This window comes from Cyprinodon tularosa, unplaced genomic scaffold, assembly GCF_016077235.1.
Source record: "Cyprinodon tularosa strain WSP-4 unplaced genomic scaffold, ASM1607723v1 ctg867, whole genome shotgun sequence".
Lineage (NCBI taxonomy): Eukaryota > Metazoa > Chordata > Actinopteri > Cyprinodontiformes > Cyprinodontidae > Cyprinodon > Cyprinodon tularosa.
This window is the reverse complement of record NW_024039637.1, coordinates 98115-123871: the sequence shown is the minus strand read 5'-3', so window position 1 is coordinate 123871 and position 25757 is coordinate 98115. Positions and strand designations below refer to the sequence as shown.

At 40.7% G+C, this 25757-nt stretch overlaps 1 protein-coding gene and 1 long non-coding RNA gene across 2 annotated transcripts; both read left to right on the top strand.

Annotated features, from left to right (window-relative positions):
* Window positions 1-11249: 11249 nt before the first annotated feature.
* LOC119775341 lies at window positions 11250-13508 on the top strand. The gene is made up of 2 exons (XR_005279642.1): window positions 11250-11285; window positions 13206-13508. It is a non-coding gene; the product is annotated as an uncharacterized LOC119775341 (long non-coding RNA).
* An 8643-nt stretch (window positions 13509-22151) lies between these two features.
* Window positions 22152-24411, top strand: LOC119775324 (gastrula zinc finger protein XlCGF8.2DB-like). The gene is made up of 2 exons (XM_038273265.1): window positions 22152-23151; window positions 23926-24411. The coding sequence occupies exon 1, from the start codon at window positions 22235-22237 to the stop codon at window positions 23141-23143; it is 909 nt and encodes a 302-aa protein (XP_038129193.1). The 5' UTR covers window positions 22152-22234; the 3' UTR covers window positions 23144-23151; window positions 23926-24411.
* The last annotated feature ends 1346 nt before the right edge of the window (window positions 24412-25757 follow it).

The window sequence follows — 25757 nt, the reverse complement described above, 5'->3', positions numbered from 1 at the left end:
CTCAGTGATTGAGGTTTTCATAGGCCTAGGTGGAGGGCAACTTTGCTACTTTTTGTGTTTTTGATTCTCAAATAAAAGGCATAACTATATTACAGCTTTCATTGATTTATTTCAAATTTGAAACATTGTCTAGCCTGTAAGGTAAACAAAAAAACAATAGGATCGAATCGTATCATGATGTATTCATCAATAATGGAAAATAATCGAATCGTTGGGTCAGGAAATTGATACTGAATCGAATTGCCATGATGGGTGTGATTTATCACCCCTATTTACAAAACCACAGGGCGACGCTTCTTTGGGGATTAAAAAAGAATCTTGTTTCACTTACAAACAGTGGTGTCAAAAAACACACTGGCAAAAGTTGAAGTATCAACTTGACCTCTTTACTCAAGTAAAAGTGAAAAAGTATGAGCTCCAAAAACTACTTAAAGTATAAACGTATAAAGTAACCTTTAAAAAAACAGCCAGATGCCACTGTATGAATTGAAAGCTTAATTTTTCAGCTATTTCTAAAAATTCTTTGAGATAGGGCCAAGAATGAGGGAGGTCTTGTTGGTCTCCGTCTCCCGATAATTTCAGACATTTCAACATCTTTTTCTGAATCCCATTGTAGCATAGCATAGACAATTCACGTTAGCAGTTTGAAGAACAGCTGCTTGCTTCTGATGATTTCCTTTAGCTAACCAATGAGTGTTTGCGTTATATGACTCATCCAATCACACTAGTTTTCACTAGATGTGGATGGAGCCAATTATCTGCATTGGATGGAGCACATGACGGGAAATAAATATTTATAAACATTAAACCAGGGGGAACCAATTAAAAATCAGAGGGGCCTGAATAAAGAAAATAATCAACCATTAAAGGTCCAGAGACATTTTTTATGATCTGTTACATTAAACAGAATTTATCACTGAGATAAAAGTAGGCATTTATATGTTCATGATATACATTGAATTTTAACAACTAGAAATTGCCAAAAATTGCATGCCATTCTATCTCAGAGGAGTTGACACTTGTATGACTGTATTCCTGTATATCCATCAGTAGTTAAAGGGCAAGGGTCAGCAAATGCAATTCGCTGTTGTAGTATTATAGATTTTTTAGAATAAAAAGCTAGCAGATGTGCATAATCATAAAAATAACAGAAATAAAATTATATAGCATTCAGTATTGAAAGAAAACCCACACTGTTTTCTGAATAAATACATTATTGTATGACTTAAGTTCTGTTCTGTTTATGTCTCTTTCCTTGTAAGTTAGAAATGTCCCATGCTCCTGAATGCACCATAGCTATCTGTCGCTCATAAATGCATCTCACTGGTCTGTGAACACTGTGCTGTGTAGCTGTGCGTGTTTGATTTTCCACTTAAGACAAAGCTTAGCAGTTTCCAAACTCCGGTCAGCATGACTGTGAATAACAAGAGACTACAACAAATAAATCAGCCGTACCTCGGACAAAATCGACTTTTCGGGATAACACAGGACCGCGGTCCGCTAATCCGTGACCTCTGCATTAAACCGAAGCCAAGAGTAACGAGTAACGTTTGTTTTAAAAATGTAAGGAATAGAAAGTACAGATACTGGTGTGAAAAAGTAATGAGTAGAAGTCAGAAGTAGTCGTTACTTGACACTACTGCTTACAAGCTGCGTGTAGGCTACATGGCTACACTAATACGTTCGTTGTAGTCCACTATGGTAAATATTTGCTTAAATACGAGATAAAATTGTGTTAGAAAAGATAGAAATGATAGAATAGAATTAGCACTATAGATACTTTTCAATCGTCCGTACGATATATATCGTCTTATCGCCCAGCCCTAATACAGCTGTGCAAATTTGTACAGTATTTTACAATATTTTTACAGTATAGATATATAGAGATGCATATATTTATTTATGTATATTTATATATAAGTAGAGAGAGAGATGTATACATAGATATGTCTATATGTATGTTTGTATAAAAAAAACTCTTCCTCACCCATCGCGGGTGGTCTTCCCTCCTTTTTCTTTCAAGCTCGGGTCCCCTACTAGAGGCCTGGGAGCTTGATGGTTCTGCCAGTATCTCTGCTGTTTCTAGAACTGCACTCATCTGGACCGAGATGTCTGATATATTCCCAGGGATCTGCTGTAACTCCTCCAGTTTGGGGGTCACTGCCCCCAGGGCCCCAATGACCACGGGTACCATTGATGCCTTGAGCTTCCAGGTTTTCTCCAGCTCTTCTCTGAGGCCCTGGTATTTTTTCTAGTTTTTCATGCTCTTTTTTTTTTTCCTGATGTTGCAGTCACTTGGTATTGCTATGGCAACCACAACGGCTTTCCTCTGCTTTTTGTCCACCACCACAATGGTTGGTTTGCCATTACCATTCAGTCCGTCTGTATCTGGAACTCCCACAGGATCTTGGCTCGGTCATTCTCTACTACCTTTGTAGGTGTTTCCCACTTTGACCTTGGGGTTTACAGCCCATACTCTGCATAGATGTTCCTGTATACTGTTCCAGGCACTTCGTTATGGCGCTCCATGTAAGCTTTCCCTGCTAGCATCTTACACCCTGCAGTTATTTGCATGATTCTCTCAGGGGCCTCTTTGCACTGTCTGCTCCTGGGGTCTTGTCTTGTGTGGTAGATCTGGGCCTCTATTGCTCTGGTGCTTAGGGCTTGCTCCTGTGCAGCCATTATGAGTGCCTCTGTGCTATCCGTCTGTCCGACTTTGTCTAGCCATTGGTAGGATTTCCTGATATCTGCCACTGCGGTTATGTTTCGAAATGTACATCCTGTGTACGAGCTTCTCCTCCCATGATGGAGTCTCTCGCACCTCATCTTGTGTTCCCCATTATTTGAGACATTCACTGAGGATGTCGTCTGTTGGTGCCTTGTCCTTGATGTACTTATGGATCTTGGATGTTTTATCCTGGATAGTTGCTCTTATGCTCATTAGTCCCTGGCCTCCTTCCTTACGGCTGGCAGGTACTGGATTTGGGATGGTACCCTCAATGCATGGTTAGGAGCTTTGCTGTCTCAACATCTGTGACCTGTATCTCATGCTTTTGCCAGCTTATTATTCCTGCAGGGTATCTGATTGCTGGTAGAACGTAGCTATTTATTTCCCAAAACTTATTCTTGCCATTGAGCTGGCTCCTTAGGACCTGCCTTACTCGTTAGAGATATTTCGCCGTGGCCGCTTACCTTGTTACCTCTTCGAGGATGCAATTTGCTTGTGGGATGCCAATGCACTTTTAGTTGTCTTCAATGTCTGCTACTGTTCCTTCCGGGAGTGACACCCCCTCTGTGTGGTCTACCTTCCCTCTCTTAGTTACCATCAGACCACACTTCTCTAGTCCGAATGACATCCCGATGTCTGTGCTGAAGATCCGGGTGGTATGGACCAGTGAGCCAATGTCTTGCACATTCTTAGCGTACAGCTTATATATATATATATATTAGGGGTGGAACGGTTCAAAAATCCACGGTTCGGTTCGATTCACGGTTTCGTGGTCACGGTTTTCGGTTCGGTATATGTTTATTGTTACACCGAAAAATAAAAAAAATTATAAAAATTAATGACAAATAAAAATTAATGAAATTAATGAAAAAAATCCAAAAACATCAATGAATTGTAATTATTTTTAATGATCCGCGGAAACCCTGGATCATTTCCACGTTTTGCTGCTTTGAATTTAATCATCTGGCGCATGCCCCCTACGATCTCCAAGGGACTCAGAGCGGATGGGAGCCACAGTGGAGGCTGTAGGCTTTGCTTTGTGCAGGCGGTCTGGAGCACAGCGGGGGTTGCTGACGGAGTATGAGGGATTTCGGGGTTACCATGACATGTTGGTCGTGTTGCTGTTAGCATAAACGAAACGTGTTGTCCAATGCTTGCACACTGTTGCACTTTTATCCACAACTTTCTTTCCGCCGTCATCGTAGGTCACTCTAAATGCAAAGCGCTCCCATACAGCAGACCTATGAAGTGCTGCTGGCGCGTCTTCCAACTCCTGTTCTTTCCCACTCGCCATACCCACACAATTCTCCACAACAACTGATTTTTTTCTGCTACACCCGGCTAAGCTGTTTCGCTGCTTCTTCTTCTTCTTGTTTACTACTGGCGGTTGGCTTTGGACGCAGTACCGCCACCTTCTGCTCTGGAGTGTAATCGCTTCGCCTATGAGAAAAAGGAGCCGCGCATGAACCGAACGAAACACACGCGAACCGAACCGAGACAGTCGAACCGAACGGTTTGGACAGTTTTCAAAAACCGTTCCATCCCTAATAAACAGTGTTGGGCAAGCTACTTGTCCAGTGTAGTGAGCTAAGCTATCAGTTACTCAACAATAAAATAAAGCTTCACTACACCAAAGCTACCACCTAAAGAGTTATAGCAAGCTAAGTTACACTAATGTGTTAAAAGTAGCTTAACTACATCAGAAGCTACTTAACGTTGTACCAACCTAATATCAATTCAAAATGAGTCTGACACACTAGTTAAAACATTTATTAAAGATCAGCCAATGACATAACACAGTGTAAACATTGCTTTATGATCAGCATATTAAAATAAAAACTGAAGTAATTACTAGTAGACAAACTAGTAAACAATCTGCTGTTATTAGAACCAAATTAAAGGTACTGTGTAGTGTTCTACACATGGAGACATGGCTATGAGTTTGCATTCAATGGACATCTCTAGGGAAAACAAAACCCTACAAAAGGCATCTTATTTCTTTAGGGTCTCCCTTAGAGAAAACGTCTTCAGACCTCAATTAAACAGTCGATTCAAGTAACAAATAAAACTGTTTACAAAAAAGGTGAAAAAATAAAGAAGCTAATTAAGTGATACATATATTTATGTCTCACCATATAATTTTATTTCTACCTACATATTTATTCATTGTGTTTTGGGGGGCAATTAATTGAATGCTTATTTATTTATTTATTGAGCATTTATTTATTTATGTATTTATTTTATATACGGTAGAGCTGTTCCTCCATAAATAAAAAAATCTTGTCTGTGCAAAGCCTAAAAACAGATTTATGTAAACATCCTGTCAGGTAAACTAGGCCATGAAAATACAATATGGAAGTTTCACTACTGCTCTCTAATTAGAGTATCTTAGTGGCACATATGGGAGAATTATACTGCCATAATGCAAGAGCACATCATTTCAATTTGAGAAAAGAATTTCATCTTCTTACACTCAAAACTTATAATGCTCACACTCAAAACATGGGCTCTCTCTCAAATATTTTCTCTTCTCTCTTTGTTTCTCCTCTCAGATTTAATGCTTCTTGCACAGATATTTTCTCCTCTCGCTTGCCTCCTTCTCTTCGCACACAATCCGCGCTCTGCACGAGTCTCAGATACGCTCGCAAACCCGTAGGCTCTGCTTGCGGATTTTTTTTTGCTCTCTCGGACTGCAGTTGGATCGTCGCCTAGCAACCATTCCAGCCAATAGAACGACAGCCTGGGAAAGGGTGCGCTTGTTTAACCCTACTGAGTGTGCCTGTGCTACTACGCCACTTATAAGAGCATCAGCTGAAACTGATTTTTACAGTAGTTTTGTGGCTGATTGTTGTTTCAAAATAGAAAACCTGGTTTCATTTCTTAGTTATGCCCTGGATTTTGTAGCGTTTGTGGACGCTACGTCGCTACTTGATCAAAACAATAACGTCGCTACAGGAAAGTCACTTCATAAATAAAGCAGCGACGCTACGGTCAAGCTACTGGAAAATGTAGTTAAACTAATAGCTTCGCTACATGTAGCGGCGCTACTGCCCATCACTGCTAATAAATAACTATATATATATATATATATAGCTAGATAGAATTGATATATACAATATAATGAGTGGCTTTGCAATACATACATACATACATACTTAGACTAATGCTACGTTCACACCTAAAGCAACAGAGAAAGCAGAAGGAGCCAGTTTACATGCAAATATATATATATATTAGTGCTGTCAAAATTATCGCGTTATCGCGTTAACGCGAGGCCATTTTAACGGCGATAATTTTTTTAACGTGAGATTAACGCTATGTGGTTTTATGGTACAATTTTCCAAGTACATCCCGCTGCAGCCTGCGAGAAGGCGGGGCTATTTTCCCCCAGTGTATGCATTTTCCATAGGCTTCGAGAGCGGAGAGCTCCTCAAGGGAAAAAGACGCTCATACACTGGGTGACGCTAGTGCCTTTTCTTTAAGCCCCACCACCAACAAACAAGTTGAGTGTCTGGTAACTAGTAGCAACCTGAAATACGCTGAGAAAACAGATTACTGAGGTGAAATGGAATCTGCTACGGCACTATTGCTGTCTGTGTACGCCACAGGTCGGTATCGTGTGTGTGTGTGTGTGGGTGGGTGGGTGTGTCTGTGTGTGGGTGGGTGGGTGTGTGTGTGTTCTCATTTTTGTTAAGAGGCTGAAAAGTAACTTTTTAGAGCATAGACTACCTCCATCTAGTGATGTCGGTCTATTGATTTTGATGTATTGATTGAAAATTGTTCATTATTACCTTGGTTAATTAACATCTAATGTTAACTGTACTACATTTTATAGCAGTAGGGTAAAATGCTTGTCTTTGTTCAAAAGACTGTATTAACTGTAAAGACTGTCTTTTACATCAGCCTGTTTTCAGGGCCTTTTTTTTGGCTACATATTTGTTATTTTTTGCTACATGCCTCCCCATCTTCTTGCCATATGTTTCTATGGCATAAATCAGTGTCTGTGACCTGTTTTCATTTAAAAAAAAGAACATTGGCACAAACCTAGCCTGTATGTATTTTTTTGTATGTCATCGAGAGTATTTAAATGATCAGAAAAAAAATTTGCGATTAAAATGCGATTAATCGCGAGTTAACTCAGGCATTGATGCGAAAATCGCGATAAAAAAAATTTAATCGATTGACAGCACTAATATATATATATATATATAGCTAGATAGAATTGATATATACAATATAATGAGTGGCTTTGCAATACATACATACATACATACTTAGACTAATGCTACGTTCACACCTAAAGCAACAGAGAAAGCAGAAGGAGCCAGTTTACATGCAAAGTCAATGTTTGGCGCGCATCGAAGCGCAGCAAAAGGTCCTGCAGCATGTTTCGAGCAGCGCGTCTGAGCATCTGTGGAACACGCTCCTTTATTACCTGACTGTTAATGAACAAGCAGGTCTTCAGAAGTGTGATTTTTTTTTTTCTCGGTTTGCAAAACCTGTTGAGCAAGAAATCCATGAGGAGGAAAAAATTTTTTAACATAACAAAACTTATAGCTCACCTGAATAATTGTCACTGTGGCAAAGCAATATGGAAACAATGCGAAGCAGCTGCGGTGGCAGGTAGCGGTGCTAAGGCTAAGACAACAACAACATGGAGGACAGATGTCTCCATTCAGAGGTTTTAAAGCTGTAAAAAGTTTTCCAGAGGGTGAAAAATTTAAAGCTATTAACGACAAAGTGATGGAATTTACAGCGCCTGACAACCATGGAATTTACAACCTTCCCTGCTTCAGCAGAAGAGATTCTGCTGTCCAAAGATGGCTGCCACCAGTCTGGGTCTTTGTTTGTGTGCTTGCGCTGAGCTACGATTTTTATGTGTTTTTGTCCTTTTTATGTGTTTTTATGTCCTTGGCTTCTACAAATCCTAACCAAGGAAGATATTTCTTCCCAGAGACTTGTGCTTGCTGAGTATTTTCTTTATACTTGGATCTATCTTAAAAGGAGAAGGATTACTGTCACTGGCCTGCTGAATGAGCTGGGAACTTGAAGTCTGCTTGTCTTCTGGGGGGTCTGCTTCACCTGACTACTGAAGGATGGCTTGTATAGTGACCAAAACTGATAATTTTGGAGCCACTTGATCGGGTTGGGGCCTGGTTTGTCCCCCGCACCTGGGTAGTAGCTTGAAGCAATAGCTTGGATTAGCTTAGCCATGCTCTTCCTGCAAAACAGCAATGTGGACTTGATGTCATGATCCCTGATGCTGCCTGCTGGTTAACATGCTGCACATGTGAAGCATCTCAGGATAAATTAAATCACAACCAGTTTCACGGATCAGTGAAAAGCCAGTTTTTTGTTGATCAGCACATTTGGACCAGTGAATCATCTCAGATTACTTTACAAGATTCTCTAAACTCTACAGTGAGCCCTTGGAACCTTTTTGCTTGCTCAGCCTATGTTTTATGTTTTTATGTTTTATGAAAGCACAATGCATTTTTTACTATTTTTACTACTCACAGCATTTAATGATGGATTTAAGTCAAGGCCATCCAAATTTATTGATGATCATAAGTGGGTGAGTACACTGCAAATATCTTATTCTCCAACTAAGGATGCATGCAGCTATCACCAGCTCATCCATCCTGGACAGCAACAAACACTCTACAACCATTTAACACAAAGGAGCCCCTCACTACAGCTGCTAATAGTGAATGCCTTAAAAAACTACTCTACTGTGCAACATGGACTCTCATCACACTCGTCAGCCAATGACTGTGATGAAAAACACACAGGGAATACCAAAGCTATTGTCTTACTACTTTTGCTGTTATCTGGGAATGTACAGCCAAATCCTGGGCCTGATACACAACAAAATATATATTCTCCATGTGACTTCAAAAACAGATCCGGACTTGGAATAATGCATTTTAACATCAGAAGTCTCCTTCCAAAAATGGACATGCTAAGACTGTGGGTTGATGCAACGGATATGGACATCATGGTCTTATCAGAAACCTGGTTAAAATCTACAATTACAGACAATATGATTGCTATTGATGGCTATAATATTTTCAGAGCAGATCATTTAGGTAAAGGGGGCGGAGTTGCTATGTATGTGAAATCAAACTTTTTAAGCTCAGTGGAATTGTCAGTAAGTAGAGCCAAACAATTTGATCTACTGGCACTGAAAGTAAATTTATACAAGGACACACACCTGACTGTTGTTGGCTGCTACAGGCCACCCTCCGCTATAAAATAAACTATTTCTTCTCTCTATGATGTACTCTTAAACCTTAAGGACTCCGAAGTAATTCTAATGGGTAACCTTAATTGGGATTGGCTTTCTCCTGCCTCTGAGAATATTAAAGAGCTATCTGTCTCTCTAAATTTCACACAACTTATTGACACCCCAACACGTATCAACCCGAGAGATCATAGCAAATCAACACTGTTGGACGTCATTCTTACAAACATGCCACATAAATATACATCGTCTGCTGTTTTTTGTAATGATGTCAGTGATCACTGTGCGATTGCTTGTATAAGAGACACAAAACTACCTAAACATAAACCTCGTTATGTTTTTAAAAGGTGTTTTAAAACTTTTAATGAACAGGCTTTTATTCATGATTTGTACAATTGTAATTTGGAAAATGTCTGTCAGATACCTGATGTAGAACATGCCTGGGAATATTTTCATAATGCCTTTTCAGCTATCTGTAATAAACATGCTCCTATAAAGAAATTTAGGATTAGCGGGAGGAACAATCCTTGGTTTACTGAAGAGTTAAGTCATAAGATCAGAGAAAGAAATGTTGCATGGGGAATAGCTCAAGTTACAAATTCTACTGCTGACTGGACTGCTTTCAGAACTGTAAGAAATAAATGCACAAGCATGACCAGAAAAGCTAAATCAGATTACTATCTAAAAAATGTGTCTGAAAACCTCAATAACCCCGCTAAATTCTGGAAACAAATTAAGTCTCTGTCTAATTCCAATTCTTCGTCTGCAGGTCTCCCACAACATATTTTTGTAGATTCAGTTGAAATTAAAAACAAAATTGACATAATTGGTCATTTTAACAATCACTTTGTATCAGCTGGCTGTGTCTTCAATGAGTCCAAATCTAGTTATCAGTGCTCAAACTCCAGATCAGAAATACCATTGAAAACCTTTGTTTTTAGACCCATTTCTAAAAAGGATGTCTTTATTGCTTTTAAAGCCATTGACCCAAAAAAAATCAGCAGGACCAGACAACTTAGAACCTTTCTTATTAAAAGTTGCAGCTGAATCTATAGCTAAGCCTATAGCATACATTTTTAATTGTAGCCTGCAGACCAATTCAATTCCTAAAATATGGAAAGCAGCCTATGTGCTTCCTTTGTTAAAGGGTGGCGACCCTTCAGATCTTCACAATTATAGGCCAATTTCCAAACTCTCTATTCTTGCAAAAATTTTGGAGGCTCAAGGAAACTGTCAATTAAAAGACTACTTGGCAGAGCACAACATTCTAACTGATGTACAGTCAGGGTTTAGAGCTGGACACAGCACTGTTACAGCAACTTTGCTACTATTAAATGACATTATAAATGCCTTGGACCAGAAGCAACACTGCGCTGCATTATTTGTGGATCTGTCCAAAGCATTTGACTCTGTTGACCATAAGCTATTACTAGATAGACTAATTAACATTGGCATAGGAAACACAGCTATTACTTGGTTCAAAAACTATCTTACAGAGCGAACGCAATGTGTTTCTATAGATGGTCTTAAGTCAGACTTTTTAGAAATTTCCATGGGTGTTCCTCAAGGTTCGATTTTAGCCCCCATCTTATTTTCTATATTCATAAATAACATTGGAAAGGATGTGCAAACTGCTAAACTGCATCTTTATGCAGATGACACTGTGATTTATTCAGTTGCCTCTTCACTGAACCAAGCCATGCATGACCTTCAGTTGGCCTTTCAGCAGCTTCAAGTTTCTTTACATGGCCTTAAGTTAGTGCTAAATAGTAAGAAAACCAAATTTATGACGTTTTCAAGGGCTCGTTCCCAATCCCCAGATAATATAACTATTAACACATTAAATGGAGACTTAATTGAAAATGTTTCTTCATATAAGTATTTAGGTTTTTGGCTGGACAACAAACTTTCTTTCAAAGTTCATGTTGAAAAACTTGTAAAAAAGCTACGGCTGGGGCTTTATTTTAGAAATAAAACTTGTTTTAACATGTCAGCCAGAAAAACACTTGTGCAGGCTACTTTTTTAAGTGTTTTGGACTATGGTGATGTTGTCTACATGCATGCTGCCTCTAGTACTCTCCACCTGTTAGATTCTGTGTACCATAGTGCTCTGCGCTTCCTAACTAACTCCTATTCCCGTACTCATCATGGTACGCTGTATGAACTGGTAGGCTGGCCGTCACTAAGTCTACGTAGACAACTTCATTTCTATATTTTTCTATGTTGGGTAAACTGCCGGCATATTTATGCAATCTCCTCAAGCTAAATTCCAGCCAATTTCATCTCCGTTCCACCAGGTGGCGCTCTTACCAGGTTCAATTCAATTCAATTCAGTTTTATATAGCGCCAAATTCACAACACATGTCATCTCAAGGCACTTTACAGTTCAACCAGATCATACAGTCAAATTGATACAAAGTTTTCTATCTAAGGAAAACCAGTTGATTGCATTGACTCATTGACTCAAATACAATCCCCCACACTAAGCATGCTTGTAGCGACAGTGGAGAGGAAAAACTCCCTTTTAACAGGAAGAAACCTCCAGCAGAACCAGGCTCAGTGTGAGCGGCCATCTGCCGAGGCCGACTAGGGTTCAAGGAGACAGAAGCAGAGATACAAAAAGCAGCTGTAAAAGGCGGCCCCGTCCAGGAAACACACAGCCAGGCAGACGAGCTCCAAGGCAGCTCCCATGCCAGAGGACGAAGAGAGCACATCCACTCAGTCACGGTCAGAGAAACAGGACCACACTGGAAAACAGGCCGATCTCCAACATCTATTAACAAGGGTGTTGATAGAAGCAGCACAGCTGATGTTTCTTTCTAGGATGACGTCACAGCCAAACAGGAACAGACGAGGCAAAGCTACTCTGAGGAAAAGCAGAGAGAGCAGAAGGTTAGAGATTGAACTAACAGATTCTGCAGAATAGGAGAACAGAGAGAGAATGAAGCAGAATGATGAAATGGGGGTCCCTATGTCCTCCAAAAGTCTAAGCCTATAGCAGCATAACTATAGAGATAGCTCAGGATAACCTGAGCCACCCTAACTATAAGCTTTATCAAAAATGAAAGTTTTAAGCCTAGCCTTAAAAGTAGACAGGGTGTCTGCCTCACGGACTAAAACTGGTAGTTGGTTCCACAGGAGAGGAGCCTAATAACTAAAAGATCTGCCTCCCATTCTACTTTTAGAAATTCTAGGAACCACTAGTAAACCTGCAGATTGAGAGGGAAGTGCTCTGTTAGGAACATAAGGAACAATCAGATCTCTGATATAAGATGGAGCTTGGCCATTTAAGGCTTTATATGTGAGAAGGAGGATTTTAAATTCTATTCTTGATTTAACAGGAAGCCAATGAAGAGAAGCTAGAATAGGAGAGATATGATCTCTCTTTTTCATTTTCATTAGAACTCTGGCTGCAGCATTTTGGATCAGCTGAAGGCTTTTAACTACAGTTTGTGGACTTCCTGATAGTAAAGAATTACAATAGTCCAGCCTTGAAGTAACAAATGCATGGACTAGTTTCTCAGCATCACCCCTGGACAGGATATTTCTAATTTTTGCAATGTTCCTCAGATGAAAGAAGGGAATTCTAGAAACCTCTTTGATATGGGATTTAAATGACAGGTCCTGATCAAAAATAACACCAAGATTTTTTACTTTATTATCTGAAATCAGTTTAATCCCATCCAAATGAAGTGAATGGCTAATCAGTTTCTTTTTCAGAGACTCTGGTCCAAAGACTATAACTTCTGTTTTGTCTGCATTCAGAAGCAGAAAATTAAGAGTCATCCAGGTTTTTATGTCTTCAAGACATGCCTGTAATCTATGTAATGGGTTAGCTTCATCTGGATTTATAGACTGATATAGCTGGGTATCATCAGCATAACAGTGGAAATTAATCCCATGCTGTCTAATAATTCTACCAATTGGGAGCATGTATAAAGTAAAGAGAATTGGTCCTAGCACTGATCCCTGTGGTACTCCACAGGTAACCTTTGAGCGTGTTGAAGATCTATCATTAACATGAACAAACTGAATTCGATCAGATAGATAAGATTTAAACCAGTCTAGTGCTGTTCCTTTAATTCCAACAAAATATTCAAGTCTTTCTAAAAGAATATTATGGTCAACTGTATCAAATGCAGCACTAAGATCCAACAGGACGAGCACAGATACAAGTCCATTATCTGAGGCCATGAGAATATCATTAGTGATCATTAGTGAGAAAACCATTAGGTTCCAATGGTTTTTACTGAGCTGGGGAAGAAATCCTTCTCTTACTTTGCTCCATGGTCCTGGAATAATTTGCAAAACTTGCTCCATTTAAATTATCTAGTCCCATTGAATGAATTTAAGGCCATGTTAAAATGTCATGTAATTCAAAAATGTAACTGCCCTATGTGACCTGTCTTTTCCTCTATGTGAGATTTTGTCTATGTTGTATTTCTGTTTGTATTTTAACTGGTGTGCCGTCTTGGCCAGTTCTCCCTCGAAAAAGAGATTTCAATCTCAAGGGACTTCCTAGTTAAATAAAGGTTACCGTATTTTCTCGACCATAAGGCGCACCGTACTAAAAGGCGCAGTCTCAGTTATGTGTCCCATTTCTGTATTTAACACACACATAAGGCGCACCGGACTATGGGGCGCGTTTTTTATATACAGGTACATGTCCTCTACTACCTTTAAATAGCTCTACTGCGTATTTAAAAATACAGCGGGGGCAAAACTGAGTATGACTGTGCTTTATTCATGTATTTATTACAAAGTATTAATCAAACCTGGGTGCTGGCCGTGAGACAGACACATCGCAGATGACACAGCGCTGTGATCACTCCTAAATTAACTTAAAATCCTGAAACCTGCCGACAGAATATGTTCGCTTTTATTACCGGTATCCTGGTGCCTGCAGTTTAAATTATTTAGATGAAAAACACCTGCCAGCCACTGCATGAACCCGGAGGCTGCCCAGCCTAGAGGCTGCTGATGAAGGGATTTCTACTGTCGGTGCACCGCTGGTATGTGGGGGTCTGAGCGCCTCCGACAGAAATAGATAATCTGAATGAACTGACTGCAATTATGAAGTTTTCAGGTGGACTTTCTCACTAAAAAAACATATTAAAACTACTTTATTCCCACTGATCACAGCAAATATAGCTGCAAGATTTAAATTATTTAGATGAAAAAACACCTGCCAGCCACCGCGGTGAAGAGGAGGAGACCCGGCCAGAGGCTGCTGTTGAATTAAGTTTTCAGGTAGAAAAATAGAGCGGGAGCAAAACTGAGTATGATTGTGCTTTATTCATGTATTTATTACAAAGTATTAATCAAACCCATCAAAGTCATCATCCTCTGTTTCTGAATTAAACAGCTGCGCTAAATCAGACATGCCAGTTTCCCCTTCTTCGCTGTCAGAGTCACTTTCCGTGCATCGCGGCTCCTCAGAAATAATGCCGGCTTTTGCAAAAGCTTGAACAACAGAGCCAGCAGACACGTTAGTCCAAGCATCAACAATCCATCCGCTAAAGGTGGCGTAACTTGCCCGGCGCTGCCTTCCACTTATCCTGAAACTGTGGTCTCCGTCTGTCATCCATCGCTCCCACGCCGCTCGCAGCCTTACTTTGAACGGCCGGTTCACACCGATGTCGAGCGGTTGAAGTTCCTTTGTCAGACCCCCCGGGATAACGGCGAGCACAGCGTTCATTTGATTCACCTTTTTTTTCACATCGGCTGTGAGATGGGCACGCAGTCACAGATTAACAGCGATGGTGATGCGTGGAAAAAAACACCTGGTCTCCTCACATACACCTGCCTCAGCCACGCTTTCATCATCTCCTCATCCATCCAGCCTTTTTCATTTGCCTTAATATCATATGTCATCAGAGCACTGTGTCTGTCTTGCTGTCAGCTCCCAGATCAGCTTCTCTGATTGGTTGATGCGGCGCGTCCAGCAGCAAAACTTCAATTTTTCCATCTGGAGCAGCAGCAGCGCGTTGGCAGATGCTTAAACGCTCCCGACGCACTGCGCCTGCTGCTCAAAACGCGCTGCGGGACCTTTTGCTGCGCCTATACGCGCGTCAACCATTGACTTTGCATGTAAACTCGCTGCTTCTGCTGCACCTGCTGGGTCCAGTTCACACCGATGTCGAGCGGTTGAACGGCGAGCACAGCTTAATTTGTTTCCCCATGTTTTTCACATCAGCTGTCAGATGGGCACGCATGCAGTCACAGATTAATGGTGATGGTGATGAGTGGAAAAAAAACACCTGGTCTCCTTACATACACCTGCCTCAGCCACTCCTTCATCATCTCCTCATCCATCCAGCCCTTTCATTTGCTTTAATATGTCATCAGAGCGCTGTGTCTGTCTCGCTGTCAGCTCCCAGATCAGCTTCTCTGATTGGTTGATGCGGCGCTTCCAGCAGCAAAACTTCAATTTTTCCATCTCGAGCAGCAGCAGCGCGTTGGCAGATGCTTAAACGCTGCTCAAAACGCGCTGCGGGACCTTTTGCTGCGTCTATACGCTCGTCAACCGTTGACTTTGCATGTAAACTCGCTGCTTCTGCTGCACCTGCTGTGTCCGCTTCACAGCAAGCACAGCATTAATTTGTTTCACCATGTTTTTCACATCAGCTGTGAGATGGGCATGCATGGAGTCAGATTAACAGCGGTGGCGATGAGTGGAAAAAAAACACCTGGTCTCCATACATTCAGCCACTCTTTCATCATCTCCTCAATGAGGTGGTCTCAAAAGTCGCAGTTGCAACACACATAGGGCGCACCGCACCAAAGGGCGCACCGCACATTTTGAGGGAAAAAAAAGACGTTTATGTGCGCCTTATAGTCGTGAAAATACGGTAAATAAAAATAAATAACCAGCCTTTATCTGTCATCGAAAGCCCAGGTTTAGGTAACTTGATCGCACTTTATGAGCCACGTTTATTTTAAATATTTGACTTTTTTTATTTTTCTGAATTGAGCAAGATAATGTCCAGATATATATATCGTACATATATACGATATATGTATATATCTTATTCTTTTTAATACGATAGAACAGAGAAATTTTAATAGAAAATAATCTAAAATCTACTAAGCCTCTGACACATATAGCTGTCTCTTCCAGGCTGAGGTTTACAGGAAGCTCTGCTGAGGGTAGGGTGTCTCATTACTTCCTCATTTGCCAGACAGTCACTGTGGTGATGGCTGTAAATGCTTTATTACTTTAATAATTATTAGGCTTTAATAAACAGTTTCAGTGATGTGATCATAGCGCTCTGCTTCAGCACCACTGTCCAAATGTAGGTCGAGTGAACTTCATATCTTCAGGTTGATTAGCAGGATCCACTCGCTCCTTAAACTCAAGGACAGAGTTTGGTGCTCTAATGTGTGTCCCTTATAACCACCAATAGAAAGTTTTTCTGCTGTTTGTCTTTCCAGACCACCTGCAGGATTATGTTGGAAAAGAGGAGGATTTCTCTGACCAGCAGCTCTATGAACAGGAGAGGAATTTCAGTTTGGACCAAGAGGAACCAGAACCTCTGCAGATAAAAGAAGAGCAGAAAGAACCAGAACATCCCTGGACAAAAGAGGAAACCATGGAGCTCCCCATTAGTAAGCAGGAAGAGCAGCTTGTTCTGAAGCAGGAGACTGAAGATACAGGAGAGAAATCTTTCCCATGTCTGACATGTGGAGAAAAGAAAAGAACAGAACATTTAATGGATCACAGTAGAACTCACACAGGTAAGAAGTGTTCTGAATGTCTGTCCTGTGGAAAAATGTTTTCCAAAGTTCACAAACAAATCTAAAGCTGAAAGGCAGATCAGAATTCAAAGCCACCTACAAACCTCCACCTACAAGTGCAGAAATGACTGACTGAGTGCATAACTGTACATAATTATTTGAAGGTTGACTTTTTTGTATTAAAAACCCCTTTTCTTTTATTGGTCGGATGAAATATGCTAATTTTCGAAATATGAAATTGGGGTTTTTAAAGGCTGTATGCCAAAATCATCCATATTAAGACAATAAAATGCCTGAAATATTTCAGTTGATAAAACCAGTGTTTCAGTTGCTATATACTAATATATATTGTTTATTCTTATTGCACCTTTTTCCTCCTTGTTTTGCACCTTCTTTAATTACTATGCCAATATGTGACCAGTGAATTTCTCCGCTGTGAGATCAATAAAGCTCATCTTATCTAATCTAATAATTGTGTGTGTCCGGAGCCGCTACAACCAAGCAACTAAAGCAGAGGTCATGGATTAGCTGACCTGCTGGCTAATCTACATCAATTTACATCAACAACAGCTGGTGTAAAAACGCTAGATCAGTCGCCAGCTTCTTCTCTCCAGACATCGAGTTTCTGACTGTTAACTGTAGGCCGTTCTATCTGCCCAGAGAGTTGAGTGTGGTTAGCATCACTGCTGTTTATGTGCCCCCCGGTGCTAACCATAAAGATGCCATGAAGACTCTATACCACGCTATCTCTGAGCTCCAATCTGCACACAGAGGCTGTTTTCATCATTGCTGGGGATTTAAACCAGGCTAACTTGAACTTGGGGGGGTAATAACTCAGAATGCATAAAATTCCACCGGTAAAATGTTTCCCAATATAGACATGTTAGACATTATTAGAAAGCTTAGATTCTACACAATTCAACCACCAAGATCATTTCATGGACACAGCGAGCACAAAACCACAAAAAAACAGATATGCAGCAGGTCAAAATGTAAACAAATAAAGCAGCCACAACTACATACCTTTGAAGGCATCCAGAAGCCATTTTGTAAATCCACTCTTCACTTGTTTATTGTCCATTTGTCCGTAAGGGTCCACAGATTAAAAATAATCCAGCATATTAGTAATAAAAATATTCCATGATTAGAAAATCGTCGGTTGCTGACATCAGAAAATTTGGCTTGTCATTGCTTATTCTCAGCATCTTGCTAATATTTACTTCTAATATTGATTTCCTTGGTTGTTAGCTCGCAAAGTTTGGTATGGTTCTCCAATCATGCCAGTTACACCGAGGTAATGCCGTCAACAGGGTTTATTTGGAAAACACGAGCTGTTATTCCTGAGGCTACAGCTCACGCCCCTCACAACATGGCTAGCACACACAACCGGTAGCTTCTCTGTTAGCTTTGCTCAACCCGCTCAACACTTCTGGAACCAATGCTCTCCCAGCTCCCCCCCCATATTACAGAGTCAACCAAAGTAAATGCATTAAACAAAGGAACACAATACAAATGACGTATGGACCCCAATAGAACCAAACGCAGAATTGTTACAGTTCTTTACATCGTCTCCTTATCTACAAGTTGCAAGTATCTGCATATTTTTATGACGCGATTTGAGCAAGATAATGTCCCCGGAAGAACTGCAGTGAACTGGTAAAAGAAAAGAGAAATGGCACGCTCAAAGATGACCCTGCACATTTTGAGTATGCCCTGCATGGCTTTAAACCTGGGTTTGAATGGAGACTGAGCCATTCTCAAGCACATATCAAGGTGCTCTTTTTGAGCCTGGATCCAGATTTATTTTTGATTCTGTTCATGGTGGAGAATCCTGCTTCACAGCAGCAGGTTGAGCCAAACATACTCTAAATGTGCAGGGTCCACTTTGAGCACGCCATTCCACTTTTCTTTCACCAGTTCACCGCAGGTCTTCCAGCAGTCCACACTTTCTCTGCTCTCTTTTTCTCATCGTTTTCTCCTTCTTTTAGAAGACAATGATTTCCTTCTAAATCAGGTTTGGTCCGGATTAGCCAGAAGGTGGGTCCAGATCTGGAACGCAGTCAGCTAATCTGTGACCTCTGCATTAAACCATGTCCCACTTTTAAAAAGATAGAAGACAATCTTGAGAAATTGACATTGCTTCACTTATGGGCAGGGTTACTTCGTTTAAGTGATGGTTTTACCTAGAATGAATTACTTATTTTCAATATTCCCTAATAAACCACCATTTGACTGGTTTAAATCTCTCAACTCTATCTCTAAATTTCCTTGGAAAGATAAAGCCCCTCATATCAGCTTGAAGACGCTACAGGAGACCACAGATAGAGGAGGACTAGACCTGCCTAACTTTCATAACTACTATTTAGCAAATAGCTTCAACCTCTAAAGGGATAAAACGTAATCCCTTAAGGGCTGGTTATACTCCCACAGCAGTGTGTCGCAGTGAGTTTGTTGCAGATTTTTTTTATATATGCACAATATTGAAGGATGGTCTGTGCTGTTATTCCACTCTGCAAGGCAAGAGGGACAATTAGCCACTAGCTGTGGGTCTAGATACAGCTGAGGCAGTGAGGAAGTGGAAAAACGCAAGGGGCAAGTTTATGCGACAATGGAACGACATGAGGGTGAAAAAGAGCGGGGATCCAGGTGGGAAAGGGTCCGAGCGTTCTCACGAATCTCACTCTTCTAGCTGGTCCATCTTCACCAGTCGTTTTCCACAATGGCGGTCATACAAACAAAACAAGTCTGCATGGTACCAAACAGGAAATATGCATATTGTAGAGCGGATGTAGATTTGACCAATCAGAGGCCTCCTGTCTCTGGTACTGTCTGCGGTCTGGCAGTGTCTGCGGAGGGGGAGGGGAAACATTTGCGTTCACAGCGACACACAGTTCTAAAATTTCAACCTCCCCATCAGTTAGTTTGATTGGTTACTTTGAGGATAGCTCTTTGAAAAAAAAAACTTATTTGCATGGTTTTCATTACCCTATGAAGGGCCGGTGTTCTGTCATCTCAGCATATCGCGTCAGACCAGCATACCCTTACTAATACCAATTACAAAGAGTATCCTTTGTCTCCGCCCTCCTTACAGCCAATCACGCTGTTTTATTTCCCGATTTAGTCAGATTTGTGTTGTCACTTTGTGCATCAAAAATAAAGAAATAAAAAGATCATCACTAGGTCCACTACACGCATTAGCTTTCAGTGTTTCCCCACAGGATTTTAGGAGACTGTGGTGGGAGAGTCTCTGACCCTCGGGGGGTTTCATGTGTGCACATTTTTAAGTGTGGTGTGTCCAACTTAAAGGGGAACGCCTTTTTTTTTTTTACATTGGCCCCTTGATTTTGTGTTATTACGTCATGTTCTACTAGGAGTGGATAGGTTCACAAAATCCACGGTTCGGTTCACGGTTTTTGGTTCAGTTCGGTATATGTTGATTGTTAGCCTGACATGTTGGTCGTGTTGTTGTTAGCATAAACAAAACGTGTTGCACATTGCTTGCACACTGTTTTTATCCACAACTTTCTTTCCGCCGTCATCGTAGGTCACTCTAAATGCAAAGCGGTCCCATACAGCAGACCTATAAAGTGCTGCTGGCGCGTCTTCCAATTTCTGTTCTTTCCCACTCGCCATACCCACACAATTCTCCACAACAACTAATTTTTTTCTGCTACACCCGGCTACGCTGCTTCGCTTCTTCTACTGGTGGTTGGCTTTGGTCGCAGTACCCCCACCTTCTGCTCTGAAGTGTACACGCTTTGCCTATGAGAAAAAGGAGCAGCGCATGAACCGCACGAAACACAGGGAAACCGAACCGAGACAGTCAAACCAAACGGTTCGGGCGATTTTCATAAACCGTTCCATCCCTATGTTCTAATCTCCCATATTAGTTTTGTGTCATTTGGAGCCGTTCTGAAGATATTCCGTTAGGTTATATCCAGGTAACGTCTTACTATGGGCAACGACTTGAAGGAACAAACTAAACTGTTCATCATTTATTATTTATGGTACACCAGCATTCATAACATGTAGGCCAATCACTGTCTCCCAGACATCCGTGGTTATATTTTTTATATTTATATGTTTTAAAAACAAAGCAGTAGGGCTGGGCGATATAGAAAAAAAGCATATCGATAAAAAGAAAAAATGCATATTGATCGACATCGATAAATATTGAAAAGATTTGAAACCATACTTTATGTGCAGCTCTGCCTGGACTTTTTATAATATTGCCCCCCCCCCCCATTCTTCTAGTTTCCTGCTGTAACCGGAGTTAGTACTTTGAAGTTGCTGGCCCCTCAGCATTTTTCTCTCAAGTGTTACTACTAATTGGAACTACGTGGGAAACTGCCCAGAACTTAATATATATATTTTCCCGAAATTCCTGAAGATTCCTCGGAGGAGAGCCACGTCGGGGCCTCCACAGCTCGTACTCCTGCGGCTGTGAGCGGCTGAGATGATAAAAAAAAAAAAAAGTTGGTTGCGTTATCAGACTTCGTTTTCACTGGTTCCTGACACATTTTACAGATGACTGTGGTTTGTTTTTTGTCCGACTTGCCATGACTGAAATACTTCCATACTGGCGAACAACAAAACCCCTTCTTTGGAACAATTTCCTCCGCCTCTCCTTGCTGCGACATCTTCATGTGCTCTGTGTTGTGGTTTGAGAGGGCGGCGCTTTGTGACGGCGTGCCTGGGTCCGCGACTGTGATTGGTTGGGAGGAAGTAGTGACTAGCATAAACCTACATGCTAGGCTACAATGAGAAGGAAGGAAAACTGCGTTTTTTTATCGAACTTTTATCGAACCTATTTTTTTCTATTGCGCCACACGTCTATCGAATGATATATATCGTTATTGAATTATCGCCCAGCCCTACAAAGCAGTGTGTGTATGACGTCATCTGTGCAACCTGGCTACCGTTCATTCATCCTGTCCGCTGAACTGCTGCTAGTTTTACTCACATGCCTGGAAGATGTCTAGTGCTGCTACCACAGATGATCTTAAAAAATTATCTTTGAACTGAGAAATTTAATTAGAAAATCATTTTAAATCTATTCAGCCTCTGACACATTCAGCTGGGGTCTGTCTCTCGCAGACAGAGGTTTACAGGAAGCTCTGCTGAGGGTAAGGTGTCTCATTACTCCTTCATTTGCCAGACAGTCACTGTGGTGTTGGATGCAAATGCCTTACTTTCTTTAATATTTTTTGTGGGGAAACAATTTTAGGCCAGAGTGAACTTCATGTCTTCCGGTTGCTTGGCAGGATCCACTCGCTCCTCAAACTCAAGGACAGAGTTTGGTGCTTTTATGTGAGGTGTCATTTATTTAACCTACAATAGAAAGTCTTTCTGCTGTTTCTCTTTCAGACCACCTGCAGGATTATGTTGGAAAAGAGGAGGATTTCTCTGACCAGCAGCTCTATGAACAGGAGAGGAATTCCAGTTTGGATCAAGAGGAACCAGAAGCTCTGCAGATAAAAGAAGAGCAGCAAGAACCAGAACATCCCTGGACAAAAGAGGAAACCATGGAGCTCCCCATTAGTGAGCAGGAAGAGCAGCTTGTTCTGAAGCAGGAGGCTGAAGATACAGGAGAGAAACCTTTACCATGTTTGACATGTGGAAAGAACTTTCTTAAAAAAGAATATTTAATGGTTCACGTGAGAACTCATAAAAGTGAGAAGATTTATGAATGTCTGTCCTGTAGAAAAAGATTCACAAAGAAATCTAGACTTGATAGGCACATGATAATTCACATAGGTGAGAAACCTTTTTCCTGTATGATTTGTAGTAAGAATTTTACTCAAAATAGTCATTTGACTTCTCACATGAGAATTCATACAGGTGAGAAGCCTTTTTCCTGTACCATTTGTTACAAGAATTTTACTAAAAAGAGTAATTTGACTTGTCACATGAGGATTCATACAGTTGAGAAGCCTTTTTTCTGTACTATGTGTAACAAGAATTTTACTAAAAAGAGTAATTTGAATTCTCACATGAGAACTCACACAGGTCAGAAGCTTTATAAATGTCTGTCCTGTGGAAAAATGTTCACAGCGAAATCTAGTCTTGATACACACATCAGAATTCACACAGGTGAGAAGCCTTTTTCTTGTACAATTTGTAACAAGAATTTTACCGCAAAAACTAGTTTGAATTTTCACATGAGAATTCACTTAGATGAGAAGCCTTTTCAATGTGTGTCCTGTGGAAAAAGCTTCACTAAGAAATCTATTATCGATAAACACATGAGAATTCACACAGGTGAGAAACCTTTTGAATGTCTGTCCTGTGGAAAAAGCTTCACTAAGAAATCTAATTTTGATACACACATCAGAATTCACAAAGGTGAGAAGCCTTTTTCTTGTACCAGTTGTAACAAGAATTTTACTCATAAAAGTAATTTGACTAGACACATGAGAATTCACACAGGTTAAAAGCTGATTTCCTCAATGATTTGTGACCAAGGTTTTAAACAAGAACGTAATTTTAGTGTCCAGATGACACTTATTCATGCATGATGTTAAATGACATAAAAAAACATCTGTTTCACCTAACTCGCAGTAGTTGGATGCAACAGGAATGAACCGTAGAGGTGTTTTCCATGTTTGATGGGTGATAAAATGTCCATCTAGTAACTCCTGCACCTCATTAAATGTGAAACTTACAGGTTAATGGTCTTTTGAGCAACGTTTTGAGAAAGCCATTAACTAACAGGTCTGTTTACATAGCAACTAGAACAGATAAGGTGATATATTGTAACCCTATTAAATATTCAGGTCCTGGGCCAATATGTGGATGTGATAATTTGAAAGTCAATTAATGCAACAAGCAATTGAGAGGTTATAGCTGTTTAAATTGGAGGGAAAAAAATCAAGATGAACCCCTACTGTGCCATTTTGGTATGGTGTTGCAAGACTTTTTCTGAATGAATTTATTCAGAAGAAAAACACAGAAGTTTCATTTTACTTTTAGCTGGATGATAAGCTATCAGTTGGATATATTCCAGAAACAGAATTTTATTCAGATGAATATAAAAGCAAAGGTACGGCAGATTTCATATGTCTTGCACAAATTTGCTAATGTTGTGGGATTTTTTTTAAAGAGGTCAGCTGCAACTGATCCGAGTTTTGGTAATTCAGTATTTTGTTGGCTTTTTTTTTTTTTTTTTTTTTATAATGCCAATTCACAACACATATCACCTCAAGGCAGTTTACAGTTCACCAGATCATACAGTCATACGCCGTACACACATTTGCTCCTCCCACCACAAAGGAGGACCAGGCACCTGGACCTGGTACTTGACCCCTAAAGTTGAAATGGGAAGGGGAGAGACTCCAACACAACCCAATCTTCCCGGTCCTTGCAACGGTCTCAGCCCCCCATCCCCCACCCGGATGAGAAGGCCCATGGCACAGGCCCCCAGAAGACAGTGCCAGCAGAACCAGCCTCAGTGTGAGCGGTCATAATCCGAGGCCAACTGGGTTTCAAGCAGTATACAGCAGTAAACTATTTTCCACACTAGTTAGCATTCCCGTAGGCCTCTGGAGCATGGTTGTCTCTCCATTTTCCTAGCAGTTTGCAGCTCTGCATTAAACCAAGGAGCCAGCTTTCTATTTTAAAGTTTTTCTTTTTCAAAGGAGCTACTTTGTCTAAGGCAGTACACAGAGAACTAGCAACCCTATCAACAAAATAAACCTGTGAAGGGGAATAAGCTAAGCTTTTACACTCTGCAGCACTGCTCAGCAAAACAGAAGAGAGAGAAAGTAAAACAGATCCTCTAAAATTTATAACTGCACTATCTGATAATGATCTGCTAAAGTGAAAACTTTTGAGGGAGGAGAACTCTGTTAAAGTAATCTTTAAGGTTATTAAAAAATGTTGAGAAGGCAGGGCTGTGAGAAAATATTATTTCTTCACATTCTATGCCATATGTCAGAACTGTCATGAATTTCTTAAGAGATCTAACCCACATGCAGTAAACCACTCAAAGCACCAGGGTAAAAGTTTGAACAGGTTTATCGATAAGGACAGCGGGGGTTGGATTCAGGAAACTCAGTGTCCTGGAGAACCAGAACTGGAAGAGGGAAGGGAAGTATCAGTGGTTAGTTCAGGATCCGATGGCTGGAGAGACAGAGAAAACAGGACTCACGTTGGTTGAGAATACCTCTTCTCCCAGAATCCAGTTAGTGTGGGTTGATCTAGTGAAGAGGGGACTCGGAGAGTGGACAGATAGACTTTTGTTGGACCCAGAGGAACTACTGAGTGGACTGCTCAGCACGAGACTCAAACAATCCTTCTAGGGGAAGAAGGCCGAGCATCCAGCTTGCAGTAAGGCTTCCTGCTGAAAGGGCAAAGACAAAAAAAACAAGGTTAGGCCCAGTGAAAACAAAGACTCAGTTAGACTCAGCTAAACTCAGCTTGGTTAGAGTACCCAAAACTGGCAAACACTCTGACCTCGAGGTAGTGACAGCCCACTGCTTAAATACTCCTCCAGATAATGATCCAACAAGCCGCAGGTGTGCAGGGAGGCCGAACAAGGACGGGGCACCACCTGATGGTGGAGAAAAAGAAACACAAAAACAGACCACACAAACTGGATTCCTGACAAGAACAAGGCCCAAAGTATGAAGATGAGAATGTGTGGGACTATTCACATTTTGAACAAAGCCAATAGCATCTAAGATAGCATTATAAGCTGCTCTTAAGCTATCACCTGTAAGTCAGCATGGATGTTAAAATCCCCCACTATGATGCCCCTGTCACTATTTAACACCAAATCAGAGAGGACTCTGAAAACTTATCTAAAAATTCAGAGTAAGGATTTGGTGGACGATACAAAGGTACAAAAAGAAGAGGTTTTCTTGCTTTGCAATTTGGATGAAGGAAAATAAGGGTTAAATATGCAAAAGAGTTGTATTTTTTAACTGCTTTTGGAGTAATCTGTAAGTCAGACTAAAAGATTGTTGCTACTCCTCTTCGCCCAGACCCTCTGGTGAACATTTAAATAACTAGAAGGAGTTGCCTCATTTATGCTCACATAATCCTCTT